General features: G+C 36.5%; 1 protein-coding gene across 2 annotated transcripts in view; it reads left to right on the top strand.

Annotated features, from left to right (window-relative positions):
• The window catches only part of LOC100875210 (monocarboxylate transporter 10), a 137,726-nt gene that overhangs the window by 100,765 nt on the left and 22,688 nt on the right, over positions 1–14,273 (top strand). For both annotated transcript variants that reach the window (XM_076530500.1, XM_076530499.1), the window contains exons 7-8: positions 6,754–6,922; positions 7,728–7,892. In XM_076530500.1, coding sequence (XP_076386615.1) covers positions 6,754–6,922; positions 7,728–7,892 — 334 coding nt within the window. The remainder of the gene's footprint in view (positions 1–6,753; positions 6,923–7,727; positions 7,893–14,273) is intronic.

Here is a 14,273-nt window from a genome sequence, read left to right as displayed (position 1 = left end):
TGATTTTGGTTATGTGAATTTATTTCATGTGCGCAGGCCAACTGAATCTCTCGTAATTCATATTTTATTGTGTATTGTTAATCTTGTTTTTAGTTCGATGTTCAATTAATAGAATACCTGTGTTGAATTGATAGAATTTAATTGAGGTATGATTCGATTGTAAAGTTGAAATTGGAAGAACAATTTTAACTATCGAATTACTACACATAGTGCTTCAAAAGTGAATTTTCTCAAATTGTAAAATTGTATGAAATTAAGACATCGGAAAATAATTTTGAAATTGCATAACCAATGTTAATTATCTGCTTGTGGTATTTAATTTCAAACATGAATTTACCCTAATCGTTATATTGTCTGAAATCAAGACATCAGAAAATAATTTTGAAATTGCACCACCAATATTAATTATCTACTTGTGGTATTTAATTTCAAACATGAATTTACCCTAATCGTTATATTGTCTGAAATCAAGACATCAGAAAATAATTTCGAAATTGCGCAACCAATGTTAATTATCTGCTTGTGATATTTAATTTCAAACTTGAATTTACCCTAATCGTTATATTGTCTGAAATCAAGACATTAGAAAATAATTTTGAAATTGCATAACCAATGTTAATTATCTACTTGTGGTATTTAATTTCAAAAATGAATTTACCCTAATCGTTATAGTGTCTGAAATCAAGACATCAGAAAATAATTTTGAAATTGCACAACCAATGTTAATTATCTGCTTGTGGTATTTAATTTCAAACATGAATTTACCCTAATCGTTATAGTGTCCAAAATCAAGATATCAGAAAATTAATTTGAAATTGCAGAAACAATGTCAATCATTAAATTACTATAAATAGTGCATCAAAAGTGAATGTATCAAAAATTGTCCGACATAAAGATATCAGAAAATAATTTCGAAAATGCACTATGTTAAATATCTAACTGCAATAATTAATTAAAAATAAAATCGTGAATTTTAAAAATAAATTGTGCCGCGGTAAAGCGAGAAAGCTCTCTGTTCGAGTTCCGTTGCATCTGTTTCAGCTTCAACAGGTACCGAGCCGGCTCGATTGGCCGCGAATAATTCAACGGCACGTACATTTTTAGCACGAACCGATCAAATTCATGGTTTCTCCAACCCCGAAACGCGACGTATTTCACGCGATCCCAAAATCCAAGTTCACTGATTTTCTAAATTTCGCTGTTTCGCGAACGAAGAAACTCGAGAACTTGTTTCGTCGAAAGGAGAAATAAAAATGAACAGGGAGAAGCGATTTATTTGGCGTGGATTTGGTGATCGATACTAATTGAACTTCGTAAACTCGATCGGTATTGTAATCGAGTTCCGCGAGCTCCAGGATTACCTTAATCGAGTTTTACAAACTGCTCGATGGAATTTTTACGAATCGCGGACTCCGCTGAACTTAACTACATTGAAATTTGTTCCTCGATAGTTTACGATTGATATTTTATGGAATTTTTAATCGCTGTTGTATATTTACAAGTTACAAGTCTGATAAGGTTTCTTAAGTTTGAACTCGGTGGTGTGTTTCTCACAACAAAATTAAAAAATTAATATTGTTTATGAAAGGTTTGATGTTGTTTTCAAAATTTCATTATTTTACACAATTTAAGAAAGAGTAACTATAGATATAGGTTAGTCACATGTTATGAAGATGAAACGAACATTAAAAGACGAGATTTGTCGTGAACAAATAATCCAATATTTTTCATGAATTAGTCCGGTGAATTCATGACAGGCCATAATGAAATTTTCACGGCAATTAGCAGTATCGTTCAAGCTGTTCGCAGCAGGTTACGTAAACACTTAAATAATTTGGCACAAGTTAAACAAGCGTAAGTTTCTTGAAACTTTGCACAACAAACGAACCGCAAAGCGTGCATACCGCGAGTATTTCGCCGCGATACGATACGAGATTAAAGCGATCGTTATAAATCGCTGCAGATATTCTATCCGGCCAAGGGACAGAAAAGTTTCGTTAACGAGCAACCATAAGCCGTTGAGAACGTGAAATATCGCGGTGATAATTCCGATAAGATTGCCACCGGCTCCCCTTTCCTTTTTCCGCGAGTTTCGCGAAAACTTTTCTATTAAACAGCCGCCATTCTCGTAACTTTACTACCTGCTGATTTCGAGCTCCTCCGCGGTTTCCTGACGGCAAACGCGGAGAAAGGAGTTCCGCTGACGACGCAACTTTATAAATACCACGTGAAAAGAGGTACCCGAAGGTAAAACTGAATAACGGCGAAAGGAAAGTTGACACAAGTTTGCCTGAAACTCGCGTGCGCGAGAAAATGGCGCACGTACGGCGAGGCGTTTAAAATGTCTCGTTACCGTGTGATACCCCGGTAAAATATATCTCTCGACGTGCCTCGTGGGCCTCGTTGGGTTCTCGTCCAAATGAAAAACCCGAAAAGAAGGGCCAACGATCTTTCGTTGAATATCTGAATAACACCGGGAACAATTGCGCGATAATCATCGTCGCCTCGTTGAGTTTCGCCGCCGGAAACGCTCGTAATATTCGGCCGGATATTGTCCGAAAGTTGGAACGCGTTGATGGGCCTCGATGAAGCCTTTAGAAACTCTCGATTCGAGGATAAAAGTTAATACGGACGGTAAATAGACGAATTATACAAAATACTGACAATAGGTTATGAACTCTTCTTACTCGAAATTAAGGGGTAATCTCAGCTGAGACTAGATAATCACTTTCAAACTTTTAACGCTATAACTACCATCTATTCAAAATGGCTGATTTCTTCTTTCAAGTTTCACATATACTGCATTACAAAATTTGTCATATTTTTGTCAAAACTTCTGTAATATTTTATCCTGATAAAGGATGTCGTTGTATATCAGTAGCTTGAATATTATAGAAGCAAGTGTGTTCTCAGCGCCTGTAGTTCCATCATTAAACGACATCATTGACCTTCCAAAACGTAATGAAATATAAAAATGGAAAAATAAAATGATGAACTAAAAAATGAAAAAATGAAATGAAAAAAAGGCTCTTCAATTATAAAGATTGCAAACTCAAAAAATGTTATAATACACACAAATATTTAATAATAATTAAATTAAATATCCTGAAGTCCGAGAGTCCTACAAAGAAAGCGACAAAGTCGAAGTGAATTCTATTAAGGTGGAAAGTTTTTCATCGTTGAACGTCTGATCTCTCGAGATTTTAATCGGTCAGCAGAGAGACGTGGATCGGTCACGTACATCGAGTTTTCCGTCGTTGAACCCCATAGACGGGGTTGTCGAAACTGTTGCGGCAACAATTTTCAGATTGAAGAAGTTAATAGAGCGAAGCGCCCTAAAGCGTGCTTATCGAACAGAAACGTATCAATTGAAGTTCTCCTATAGACAACCGCTCGATACGAAACATTTACCGAAACTCTAACGATGCTAAACTTCCGAAATGAACGATTAGCTCAAGCCGTATAGACCGTCGGCTCAAACGGCTCCGATGTATGTTGAAACTTGGCGATGTTTATGGTGGTTTATTTACACGTTATTGAACAGCTAGAGATTCGAGAGTTTGGGAATTCGGAAACTTTGCAAATTCAAATTTTGCAATTTTGGGATCTGATGATCTTTTGGTGGAATAAGGGTTTAGGGATTTAGGTATTTAGGAATTTAGGAATTTAGGGATTTAGGGATTTAAGGATTTTGGGATTTTGGGATTTTTTGATATAGAGATTCGGGAATCTATTTAAGGATTTGGGATTTGGGGATTTTTGGGATTTGGGGATTTTTGGGATTTGGGGATTTTTGGAATTTGGGGATTTGGGGATTTGGGAATTCGGGGATTTGGAGATTCGGGGATTTGGGGATTTGGGGATTTCGGGATTTGGAGATTTGGGGATTTTTGGGATTCTTGGGATTTGGAGACCTAGGGATTTTTGGGATCTGAGGATTTTTTGGATCTAGCGATTCAGGGGTCTAGGAATTTTGGGATCTAGAGATTTTGGGATCTAGGGATTTTGGGCTTTAGAGATTGGGGGGTCTGGGGATTATGGGATCTAGAGATTCGGGGATCTAGAGATTTTTGGGATTTAGAGATTTTTGGGATCTAGAGATTTTTAGATTCCAGGGTTTTTTGGGATCTAGAAAATTTTGGGATCTGAGAATTTTAGGATCTAAAGATTTTGGGATCTAGAAATTCGTGAATCTAGTTTTTTAGGGATTTTGGGGATCTAAGGATTCGGACATCTAGGGATTGAAGGATCTGGAGATTTGAGAATTATGTAATTAGATATCCAGGAATATGATAGTTTAAGAATTTGGTCTGGGTTTTGAAGATTTAGTAATGTTAAAAATTCAATATTCAATTAAACAATCTAACAATTTGGAAATGTGAAACCTAAAAAAATAGACAACTAGAAAATTAGTAAATTTGATCATTTAAAATCTGTGAACCCCTAAAGCACTAAAAAAATCGTTTTCCTATAATTAAGAGAAGAAAATATATCTTGAGACTTACTCGAGCGAACCTACCGTAAAGAATCTATGACGCCGCGATTAAAAGTGAAGCGGAGTTGAACAAGCAAATATACGCCGGGGCCATATTTTGCAAATATTCAATGAACCCGATGTAAATCAGGGTGGTAATTTCAAGCGGTCGTCCATAACGAACCGGAAGGGTACAGAAGTTAGAACGAACGAGAAAGCTCATTAACTTTCCGGACTGCATCGAGGCCCCGTGCTTATCGGCGTTATCGGGCCGAGCTAATATCTCACGGCCTAACCGGAAATCGATGAGACACTTCGCGGCCTCTTGCCGTTTAATACCGGTGAAAATTATTGTCCAAGTTTCCGTCGGGACCCTCTGGCCACCAGGACCGGGAAAGAAAAATCGACGTATAGGACTTTAAAGGAAGTAAAGCGGGAACAAAGGGAGCACGTTCGAGTCCCCCGATGAATAATGCAAAAAGCATGTTCCTTCGCTTCCGCTCTTATATCTGCAACACCGTGTCCGCGTGGGAACAGCTGGAATTTTTATACCGACATCGATCGTGACTCCAGGGATTCTAATATCAAAGCAGCTCGATAAATAATTACCTTTGTGGCTCCTGTGTGCTTGATTCTGTAAGCCAAAGCACGTGGGACCTCGGTGATTTTGAAATTCAGGAAGGAAACAATTTTGATAACTTATTGAACAAAAATCTGAAAAGACTGAACCATTTAACAGACTCAAAAAACATACAAAATTTAAGGTTCTTAATAAACTGGCTGAACTATGAGACATTAAAATATTTTATGAAGTTGAAGATCAAAAAACTTGAACAATTTAACAAACTCGGAAAACTTGCACAATTTGAAGATTTTGATAAACTGGTTGAACTATAAAATATTACAAAATTTGACGAATTTGATGATCAAAAAACTCGAACTACTCAACATACTCAGAAAATTTGTAGATATTGAAAAACTTCATAAGCTTGCTGAACTAAGAGACTGTGAAAAACTTGGTGAACTTGAAGAACATAAACAACTTTAAAAATTGCACGAACTTGATGTACTTTAAGAACTGGAAGAATATAAACAACTTGATGAACTTGAAGAACTTAAAGATTTTGATGAACTTGAAGATCTTAAAGAACAGTCATTTTAAAGGATAATGATCTTGAAGTCAAAGACTTTATGGAACTTGGTGAACTATAATCTGGAAAACTTTGAAGAGCAATAACACTGAGGACGTTAAAAAACTTGAAGACTAATGACTTTAAAGAACTTGACCAACTTGACGAACTACAAAAACTTGACAAACTTGATGAACTTAAAGAACTTGAAGAATTTAAAGAACTTGAAGAACTTGAAGACTTGTAGAATTTGAAGAATTTGAAGAACTTGAAGAACCTGAAGAACTTGATAAATTTGAAGAACTTGATGAATTTGATGAATTTGATGAATTTGACAAACTTGACGAATTTGATGAACTTGGTGAACTTGGTGAACTTGGTGAACATGGTGAACTTGGTGAACTTGGTGAACTTGGTGAACTTGGTGAACTTGGTGAACTTGGTGAACTTGGTGAACTTGGTGAACTTGGTGAATTTGATGGACTTGATGAACTTAGTGAACTTGATGAACTTGACGAATTTGATGAACTTGGTGAACTTGGTGAACATGGTGAACTTGATGAACTTAGTGAACTTGATGAACTTGGTGAACTTGATAAACTTGGTGAACTTGATGAACTTGATGAACTTGGGGAACTTGATGAACTTGGTGAACTTCGTAAATTTGATGGACATAATGAACTTAGTGAACTTGATGAACTTGGTGAACTTGATGAACTTGGCGAACTTGGTGAATTTGATGGACTTGATGAACTCAGTGAACTTGATGAACTTGATGAACTTGATGAACTTGATGAGTTTGATGATCTTGATGAGCTTGGTGAACTTGATGAGCTTGATGAGCTTGATGAACTTGATGAACTTGACGACCTTGATGAACTTAAAAATTTTAAGACCTTAATATACTGAATAAACTTGAGAAACGTGAATACCTTAAGCTTGAACTACTCAAAAAACTCCATATACAGTAAATTAAAAAACCGAACGAGTCTTCAACATCAGCCTGAAAAAGTGTTTATCTTAAATAGTTTCCAAACGCATTGGCTGACAGTGTGATTAATTTGATGAATGAGAAGTGGAGGATACAACGAAAATTCTACCCATATTTACCGTAAGAAGGTGAAGTAATTAATCGAATTAACATTTCAGCATGGGTGGGAGCATTGAGTGCTGCGGTTTCCCGTGGATCTGCTCCATTGGTTGTCGGCGCGTGTCGTCGTGGAAGTACAAGGCTTACGGCTGTGATTGGCGGTCTCGTGTTGGCATTGGCGTCGCTCTTCACATCGTTCGCTGTTGAACTGCACCAGGTACTTCTTAGGTGAGTAACAAGCCTCTTAATCGCTTTAATGGTTGCCGTTAGATCATCGTAGCGAATTAAACGACCAACCTCTAATTGAACGAGAATCGAGCTTTTCTTCGCATAATTCCGATTCAATCATCGTGGTCAAATGCACTCTGTATACACGATACACGTACAAGTTCCTTTTAGACAAAATTTTGTTAAAATTTGTTTTGGCCAAATCCTTCAAATATTCATAAAAGTTAGTCATACTGATTGGTGTTAACATATATTAAATGTAGAATAAAGAAATTGGATATTCATCTGTTTATACCTTGATAACTTTCAGTCTAATAAAAAATAAAAATTGATTAAGGCAGCTATTCAAAACTGCTATAATAAACCTTTGTACCCCCGGAATGAATAGAGCACAATGAATGCATAAACCTTCGATGAATAAATCTTCACAAAATTAATAAAAGTTTTTAGTCCAAACCTTACAAAATTCATACAAGAAGTAGAAACGCAAATGTACGTTGGCAGAGTAAGATGTTATTTCCCCAACGTATCCTCCTTAAATAAATAACACCAGTTTCCTACGCGAAGTTCGAAAAGAAGCCATCTCTCAGCAGGACCAGATTTCCCATACGAAATCCTCGTCACGGCTAAACGATATCGTTTCTCGATTTCTCGAGCGCCAAGTTCGGCTCGTGAAAACCATAAATCCGAGTACCCTCGAAGTTCCTCTCGATTCGCGCGACTGTAGAGAATCCTAGAGGTCGTCAAATCGTTGTCAGTTCTGGATCGAGCGAAAAAACGATTCACCTTTTGCAAAATGTAACAGCTACGGCGTGGTGCTGGGAACCGGCGCTGGCCTCGTGAGGGAAACTGCCGGTCTGGTGCTGGGCCATTACTTCAGAAAACGACGGGAGTTCGTCGAGATGGTGGTGCAAGCTGGTACGGGGGTGGGAATAGTGCTCTTCAGCGTCTTCTACAGGGAAGCCGTCGGGTAAGTTATCGCTTGCATCTCCAACGCTGATGCGCTCCTAGGAATCCTCATTTCGACAGAGCCCTGCTTGACGTTGATGCGAGCTTGAAAAATAACTGGATTCTCACGCTCGCCTTTGTCGATGACTTTAATCATGTGTCTTAGACGAGTTTTTAAGAATTTTTCTTAGCATTTTGGGAATTTTCGGGGAAATAGTTTTTGTATATTAGTGAGGGTCTTAGGAGGAACTTTTGTGGGGGAACTTGGGAAAGAGGGATTTGGGGAGATGGGATTTGGGAAGGTGGGATTTGGGGAGATTGGGATATGAGGAAGTGGGATATGGGGATATGGGATTTGGAGACATGCGATTTGGGGAAATGGGACTTAGAAAATTAGGGAATTGGGAAATTAGGGATTTAGGGAATTAGGGAATTAGGGAATTAGTGAATTAGGGAATTAGGGAATTTGGGAACTAGGGACTTGGGAAATTAGGGAGTTGGGAATTAGGAAATTGGGGAATTAGGGATTTGGGAAATTAGAGAATTAGGAAATTAGGGAGTTAGGAATTAGGGAGTTGGAAATTGGGAAATTGGAAAATTGGGAAATTAAGGAATTGGGGAATTAGGAGATTGGGAAACTAGGGATTTGGGAAATTAGAGCATTGAGAAATTAGGGAGTTGGGAATTAGGGAATTGGGGAATTAGGGAATTGGGGAATTAGGAGATTGGGAAATTAGGGAGTTGAAAATTAAGGAATTGGGAAATTAGGAGATTGGGAAATTAAGGAATTGGGGAATTAGAAGATTGCAAAATTAGGGAATTGGGGAATGAAGGAGTTGGGTAATTAGAAGATTCGGAAATTAAGGAGTTGGGAATTAGGAAATTGGGGAATTAGGGATTTGGGAAATTAAGGAGTTGGGAATTAGAAAATTGAGGAATTTGGGAATTGGGAAATTAGAAAAATATGAAATTAGGGAATTGGGAAATTAGAGAATTTTGGAATTAGAAAATTAGATAATTGGGAAATTAGGAAATTAGGAAATTGGCAAACTGAGAAATCATGAAATTAAACACTTTAGAAATTAGGAAATTAAATAATTGGGAAATTAGTAAATCAGGGAATTGAGGAACGTGGTTCAAAATTATGATACTTCTAGATTCCAAAATTTGATCAATTTTCTTGAAATCTAAATTAAATCAAGTTTGAATAAAACTCAATATAATCAGACAAGTAGAACAGGTGAACAACTGCCCCTTACATATAAAACGAAATTCAGCCCAAAAATAATTAACCAAAATAACTCAAGGGTACCACAAAACAAGTCCAATAATATTGATAAATACCCATAATCCAATAAAACTGATTCATATCCATCAAATTTTAATAAATAATAAAAAAAAGAAGCATACGAAATTCAGCCAGCAAAATAAGTAAATTTCCGCACGAACGCAGTAAACTGCGATAAAACCCAATTAATCCATCAAATTGATGGAGCAATTGTTTCGGAACCATGTGTCCTGACATTTTATCGGGAGTATAACATCTGGAAGTATCCGGGTTTGACAATTCGCACGAAAGTTCGTCGATATTCTAACGAATAGCAATCTGGAACAGCAAACAAACCGTTCTATCGTTCGAATAGACGAGCACCGAAACGGAAATGGACGTCCAATTATTTCATACGAAATGTTTTTTTCTCTCTTTCTCTCTCTTTTTTTTTGAGCGTTCACTGATCATCGAGGTAGCGAGACAAAAGGGAATGCTTTCAACGAACTATTGTAATTTAGACGCGGTTGCTTGTCGATACTTAAACGACAGCCTTCTGATCTCTATTTTTGTCTCTGATGTCTCCATGAATCGAATAGAGAATCACTCGAAAGACAATTAGTTTCCATTGGCGCGATATCCAACTATCGATATAGAGAACACTTGATTGTCGGTCGGCTTCTTCTTTCGTCTTCCATTAACGCACTGTATTTGGGCAGGGAAATTGCTATCGGAAAAATTGATTGAACCATCGATTTCTTTCTCTTCAAAGACAATCAACTTTACATTGTAGCTTTCGTTTTATTGGATACGTTGAATGTTTGCTGAAAAGTGTGTTTCTGGAACTTGGCCTGTTTCGTTAAATTTTCGAACTTGAGAAACTTCACAAGTTTGGTAAAATTGAAGTACATAAAATGGTTAAAGAAAAAAATGATGTAGTTGAAGAAATTCAAAAAGTTGAAGAAGTTGAAGAAATTCAAAAAGTTGAAGAAGTTGAAGAAATTCAAAAAGTTGAAGAAGTTGAAGAAATTCAAAAAGTTCAAGAAGTTGAAGAAATTCAAAAAGTTAAAGAAGTTGAAAAAATTGATGAAATTAATGCATTTGATGCAATTGATGAAATTGATGCATTTGATGCCATTTATAAAATTGATGCATTTGATGCAATTGATGAAATTCAATTCTTCAATTCCTCGATTTCTCAATTTCTCAATTTTTCAATTCTTCAGTCCACTAACCCTTAAACTTTCCAATTTTCAACTCTTTCATCTGTAATCTTTTAAAACATGCAAAGCCTAAAAATTTCAGATCTCTAATGTCCACAACATCCAACTACGAAATATCAGCACCGCTATGAAATATTCAAACAACAGCCATAAAAGATGCGGGATAAAATGTGGAACACGGTTTATCAGATGCTTCAGAGCGACCTTAAAAAAATTATTATCTGAACGAGTATAAACAATTTTCAGTCCGGAAAGCGGCACAGTTCGAGGGAGATCATTCGTTCAAATAACAGACTTCGTATCATAAAATTACCATCTTGTGCATTAAGGAACACGAAGAGAGAACACGGAGCTGTTTCCAGCTCGAGCAACAGGAAGGAGAACGATAAGCAGAAAACGTTTCGCATCAAAGTAAACCCTTCGAAGCTCGCGAGATAAACTGATCCTCTAAGCAGATTCGAGGCGTTCTCAGCTTTTAGCCTTCGAGTTTTCACCGTTCCACTTCCGTTTCCGTCGGTGGATTTAATTGTGAACACTGTGTTGATCGAATTTTCATCAGTCTGCCCAGTTCGTTTAATTAAAAGCATTCGAGACGAACGATGAGAACGTTCGTCATCGCCGTTTAATATTCCTGACGGCAACTGTGATCGATCCATTAACGTAATTAAGAAGGAGGGAGATTACTCTTCTTCTGGGGTACTTTTTGCCCTGGTTTTCTCGAGATTATGCGCATTTTACTATTGTAGCCATAGCACTTTACTTTCGAGTGCCACGCGTTCTGACTACCGGTTATATTGCCGTGCATTGTGTACAGGATTTTCGAATTGTTCTACATGTTCGAGTTTTCAAGCTCACTTTTCTCGAGTTCTTCAAAATTATTCTGGGTGTGTTTTATAAATTTTATGGATTCTTCAAGTTTGTACTGTTCGACAAATTCATAATGATTAGATGGGTTTTCAAGGTTCAGGAGTTTAGGAAATTCAATTGAAGAATTGAAGAATGGAAAAATGAAAGAATGGAAAAATGAAAGAATGGAAGAATTGAAGAATGAAAGAATTGAAGAATTGAAGAATCGGAGAATTGAAGAATCGAAGAATTGAAGAATTGAAGAATTGAAGAATCGAAGAATCGAAGAATCGAAGAATCGAAGAATTGAAGAATCGAAGAATCGAAGAGTCGAAAAATCGAAGAGTCGAAGAATCGAAGAGTCGAAGAATTGAAGAGTCGAAGAATTGAAGAGTCGAAGAATTGAAGAGTCGAAGAATTGAAGAATCGAAGAATTGAAGAATCGAAGAATTGAAGAATTGAAGAATTGAAGAATCGAAGAATTGAAGAATTGAAGAATCGAAGAATTGAAGAATTGAAGAATTGAAGAATCGAAGAATTAAAGAATTGAAGAATTGAGGAATCGAGGAATTGAAGAATTATAATCTTGAAAAATTGAAATCTTAAAAAATTGGTACCTTGAAGAATTGTAACCTTGAAAACTTGAATAATCGAAAAATCGAAAATTGAAAAATAACACAACTCCAAATCGAAAACTAAAAAGTTGTAAAACCAATAGACAAGAAAATAAAGAAATGTATAAATTGTAAATTATCAAATAATCAAACTAAACAGAACTACATCTCAATTTCGAAATTTGGATATTCGAGATCGCATAAGTTAGGAAACGCGAGATCCGGTAATTGACGTGTGTACACTTGAAATGGCCATACGGCACAGACGTCATTAGCAACAAAGGGACTAATTAGCGCAATAGGAAAGCTGAGATCGAAGCAAATCTTGTCTCGCGTTAATTCACAATAACAGCCACGCGTTTCAGCCGATTAATCCGGTCGTCAACGTCAAGGAGCTCGCCATTAATAGATTATCGAGATTTTCGCGCGCAGTATGCCGCATCACCGAATGACTTGTTGCATTGTTAAGATAGCTTAATTCTGAAACATCCGGCAGAATTGAAGCCATTTAGTGGCAGACTAATGCTTTCCCCTGCCTACCGGTCAACTCATCCACGGTTTGCTGAAAATCTACTGCATTGCAGGTGCTATGTACGAGATGTTCAATTTCTTTCGACACGCGGTGAATAGAAATTCAATCTAATTTAACATCGTTTCACCAGTTTGTAATTCGTGTAAAATGTACAAATTTAAAACTCCTATAAAGTGTACAAATTTGTAATTCATATAAAATGTACCAATTTATAATTCATATAAAACGTATGCATTTATAATTCCTACAAAATGTACAAATTTATAATTCTTATAAGGTGTGCAAAATTTATAATTCCTACAAAATGTTCAAATTTATAATTCTTGTAAAATGTGTAAAATTTATAATTCATATAAAACGTAATGATTTTATAATTCTTATCAAACGTACAAATTTATGATTTTTATGAAATGCACAAAATTTATAATTTCTACAAAATGTTCAAATTTATAAGTCTTGTAAAATGTGCAAAATTTATAATTCATATGAAACGTAATGATTTTATAATTCTTATAAAACGTACAAACTCACAATTTTTATAAAATATGCAAAATTTATAATTCGTATAAAATGTATAAATTAACAGTTTACGTAAAACATTCAAATACATAATTGGTATGAAACGTAAAAATTTATAAATTCATACAAAATGTGCAAATTTATAATTTGCATAAAAAAGTACAAATTGATAACTTGTCCACACTCGTAACATACCCATACAAACATTGCAAAATACTTTGTATAAAAAGTGCAAAATAATTTGCATTTCATACCATATCGAATTTTCCCAAGTTTCGATACAAACAATTATTTTGTCCCCAATAATTACTCAAAATGACAAATGGTCAAAAATTGCGAAACTTTTTTGAATTCTCTGACAAAGGTTCCCGAAATGCGAAGTTGCACTTCAATTAGTAAAATCGACGTTTTATCGATCCAGCGATAGGATGATCGTTTCGATCATTGATTAATGAAACGTCGGACGTTTGATTGATGGCAACACGGTTCCATCGTTTTCAACGTTCATCGACTTCGGTCGTTGCACGCACGAGATACGTTTCCTTTTTTCCCCGGATCCTGGAAAACTGACCTGGCCGTGGTGACCTGGAGATAGAAGCCGGAGGCAGATTTATCGTTATGCGTGGGACGACAGGTTGCACGAAAAATCCTGTGGGCGTGTTCCCGTGGTAACCGGTGGAGAACGTGGGCGCCCAGGATGCACGCTGGATATACACCTACCCGTGACCTCTTTGAATTTCGTTCGGGATCTCGAGAATTTCTCCGGGACAGAATTGAAATTGAAGTTGCTAAAAGGAACGATACTGAGGCGCTGTTATTCTGCTGCTTAACCTCGGAAATATTTGTCCTACGTCCGAAACAACTGGTACTTGTAGAGACACAGCAAACCAATGCTTTATTATGTAGAAGTCGAGAAATCGTATAGAAAAGAATACGTTTGAAATTGTTTATTATTACCTTTATGATGGAAAGAAATTTTCATATGACCGGCATAAGACATAACCTCTTAATTTACAACTCTAGATGGTTTCATCAGAGATAAGCTATGTGAGACTTCAACGGTGTAATACAACGCGTGGTAAGACGATGCGTGGCAATATAGTGCGTGGTAACTTCGCAGAATAGTAATAGTCAAGCATGGTAACGTAACGTGTGGTAATTTCTAAGCGTGGTAATACAGCGCGTAGTAATTTCTAAGCGTGGTAATGCAACACATGGTAATATCTACGCGTGGTAATATCACGCATGGGAATATCTACGCGTGGTAATATCACACATGGGAATATGATGCGTGGTAATACAACGCGTAGTAATTTCGAAGCGTGGTAATACCACGCGTGGGAACACGATGCGTGGTAATACTACGCGTGGTAAATTCCAAGCGTGGTAATGCAACGCGTGG

The sequence above is a fragment of the Megachile rotundata genome, chromosome 4, assembly GCF_050947335.1.
Source record: "Megachile rotundata isolate GNS110a chromosome 4, iyMegRotu1, whole genome shotgun sequence".
Taxonomy (NCBI): domain Eukaryota; kingdom Metazoa; phylum Arthropoda; class Insecta; order Hymenoptera; family Megachilidae; genus Megachile; species Megachile rotundata.
The sequence above is the reverse complement of the archived record's forward strand: the minus strand, read 5'-3'. Positions and strand labels throughout refer to the sequence as shown.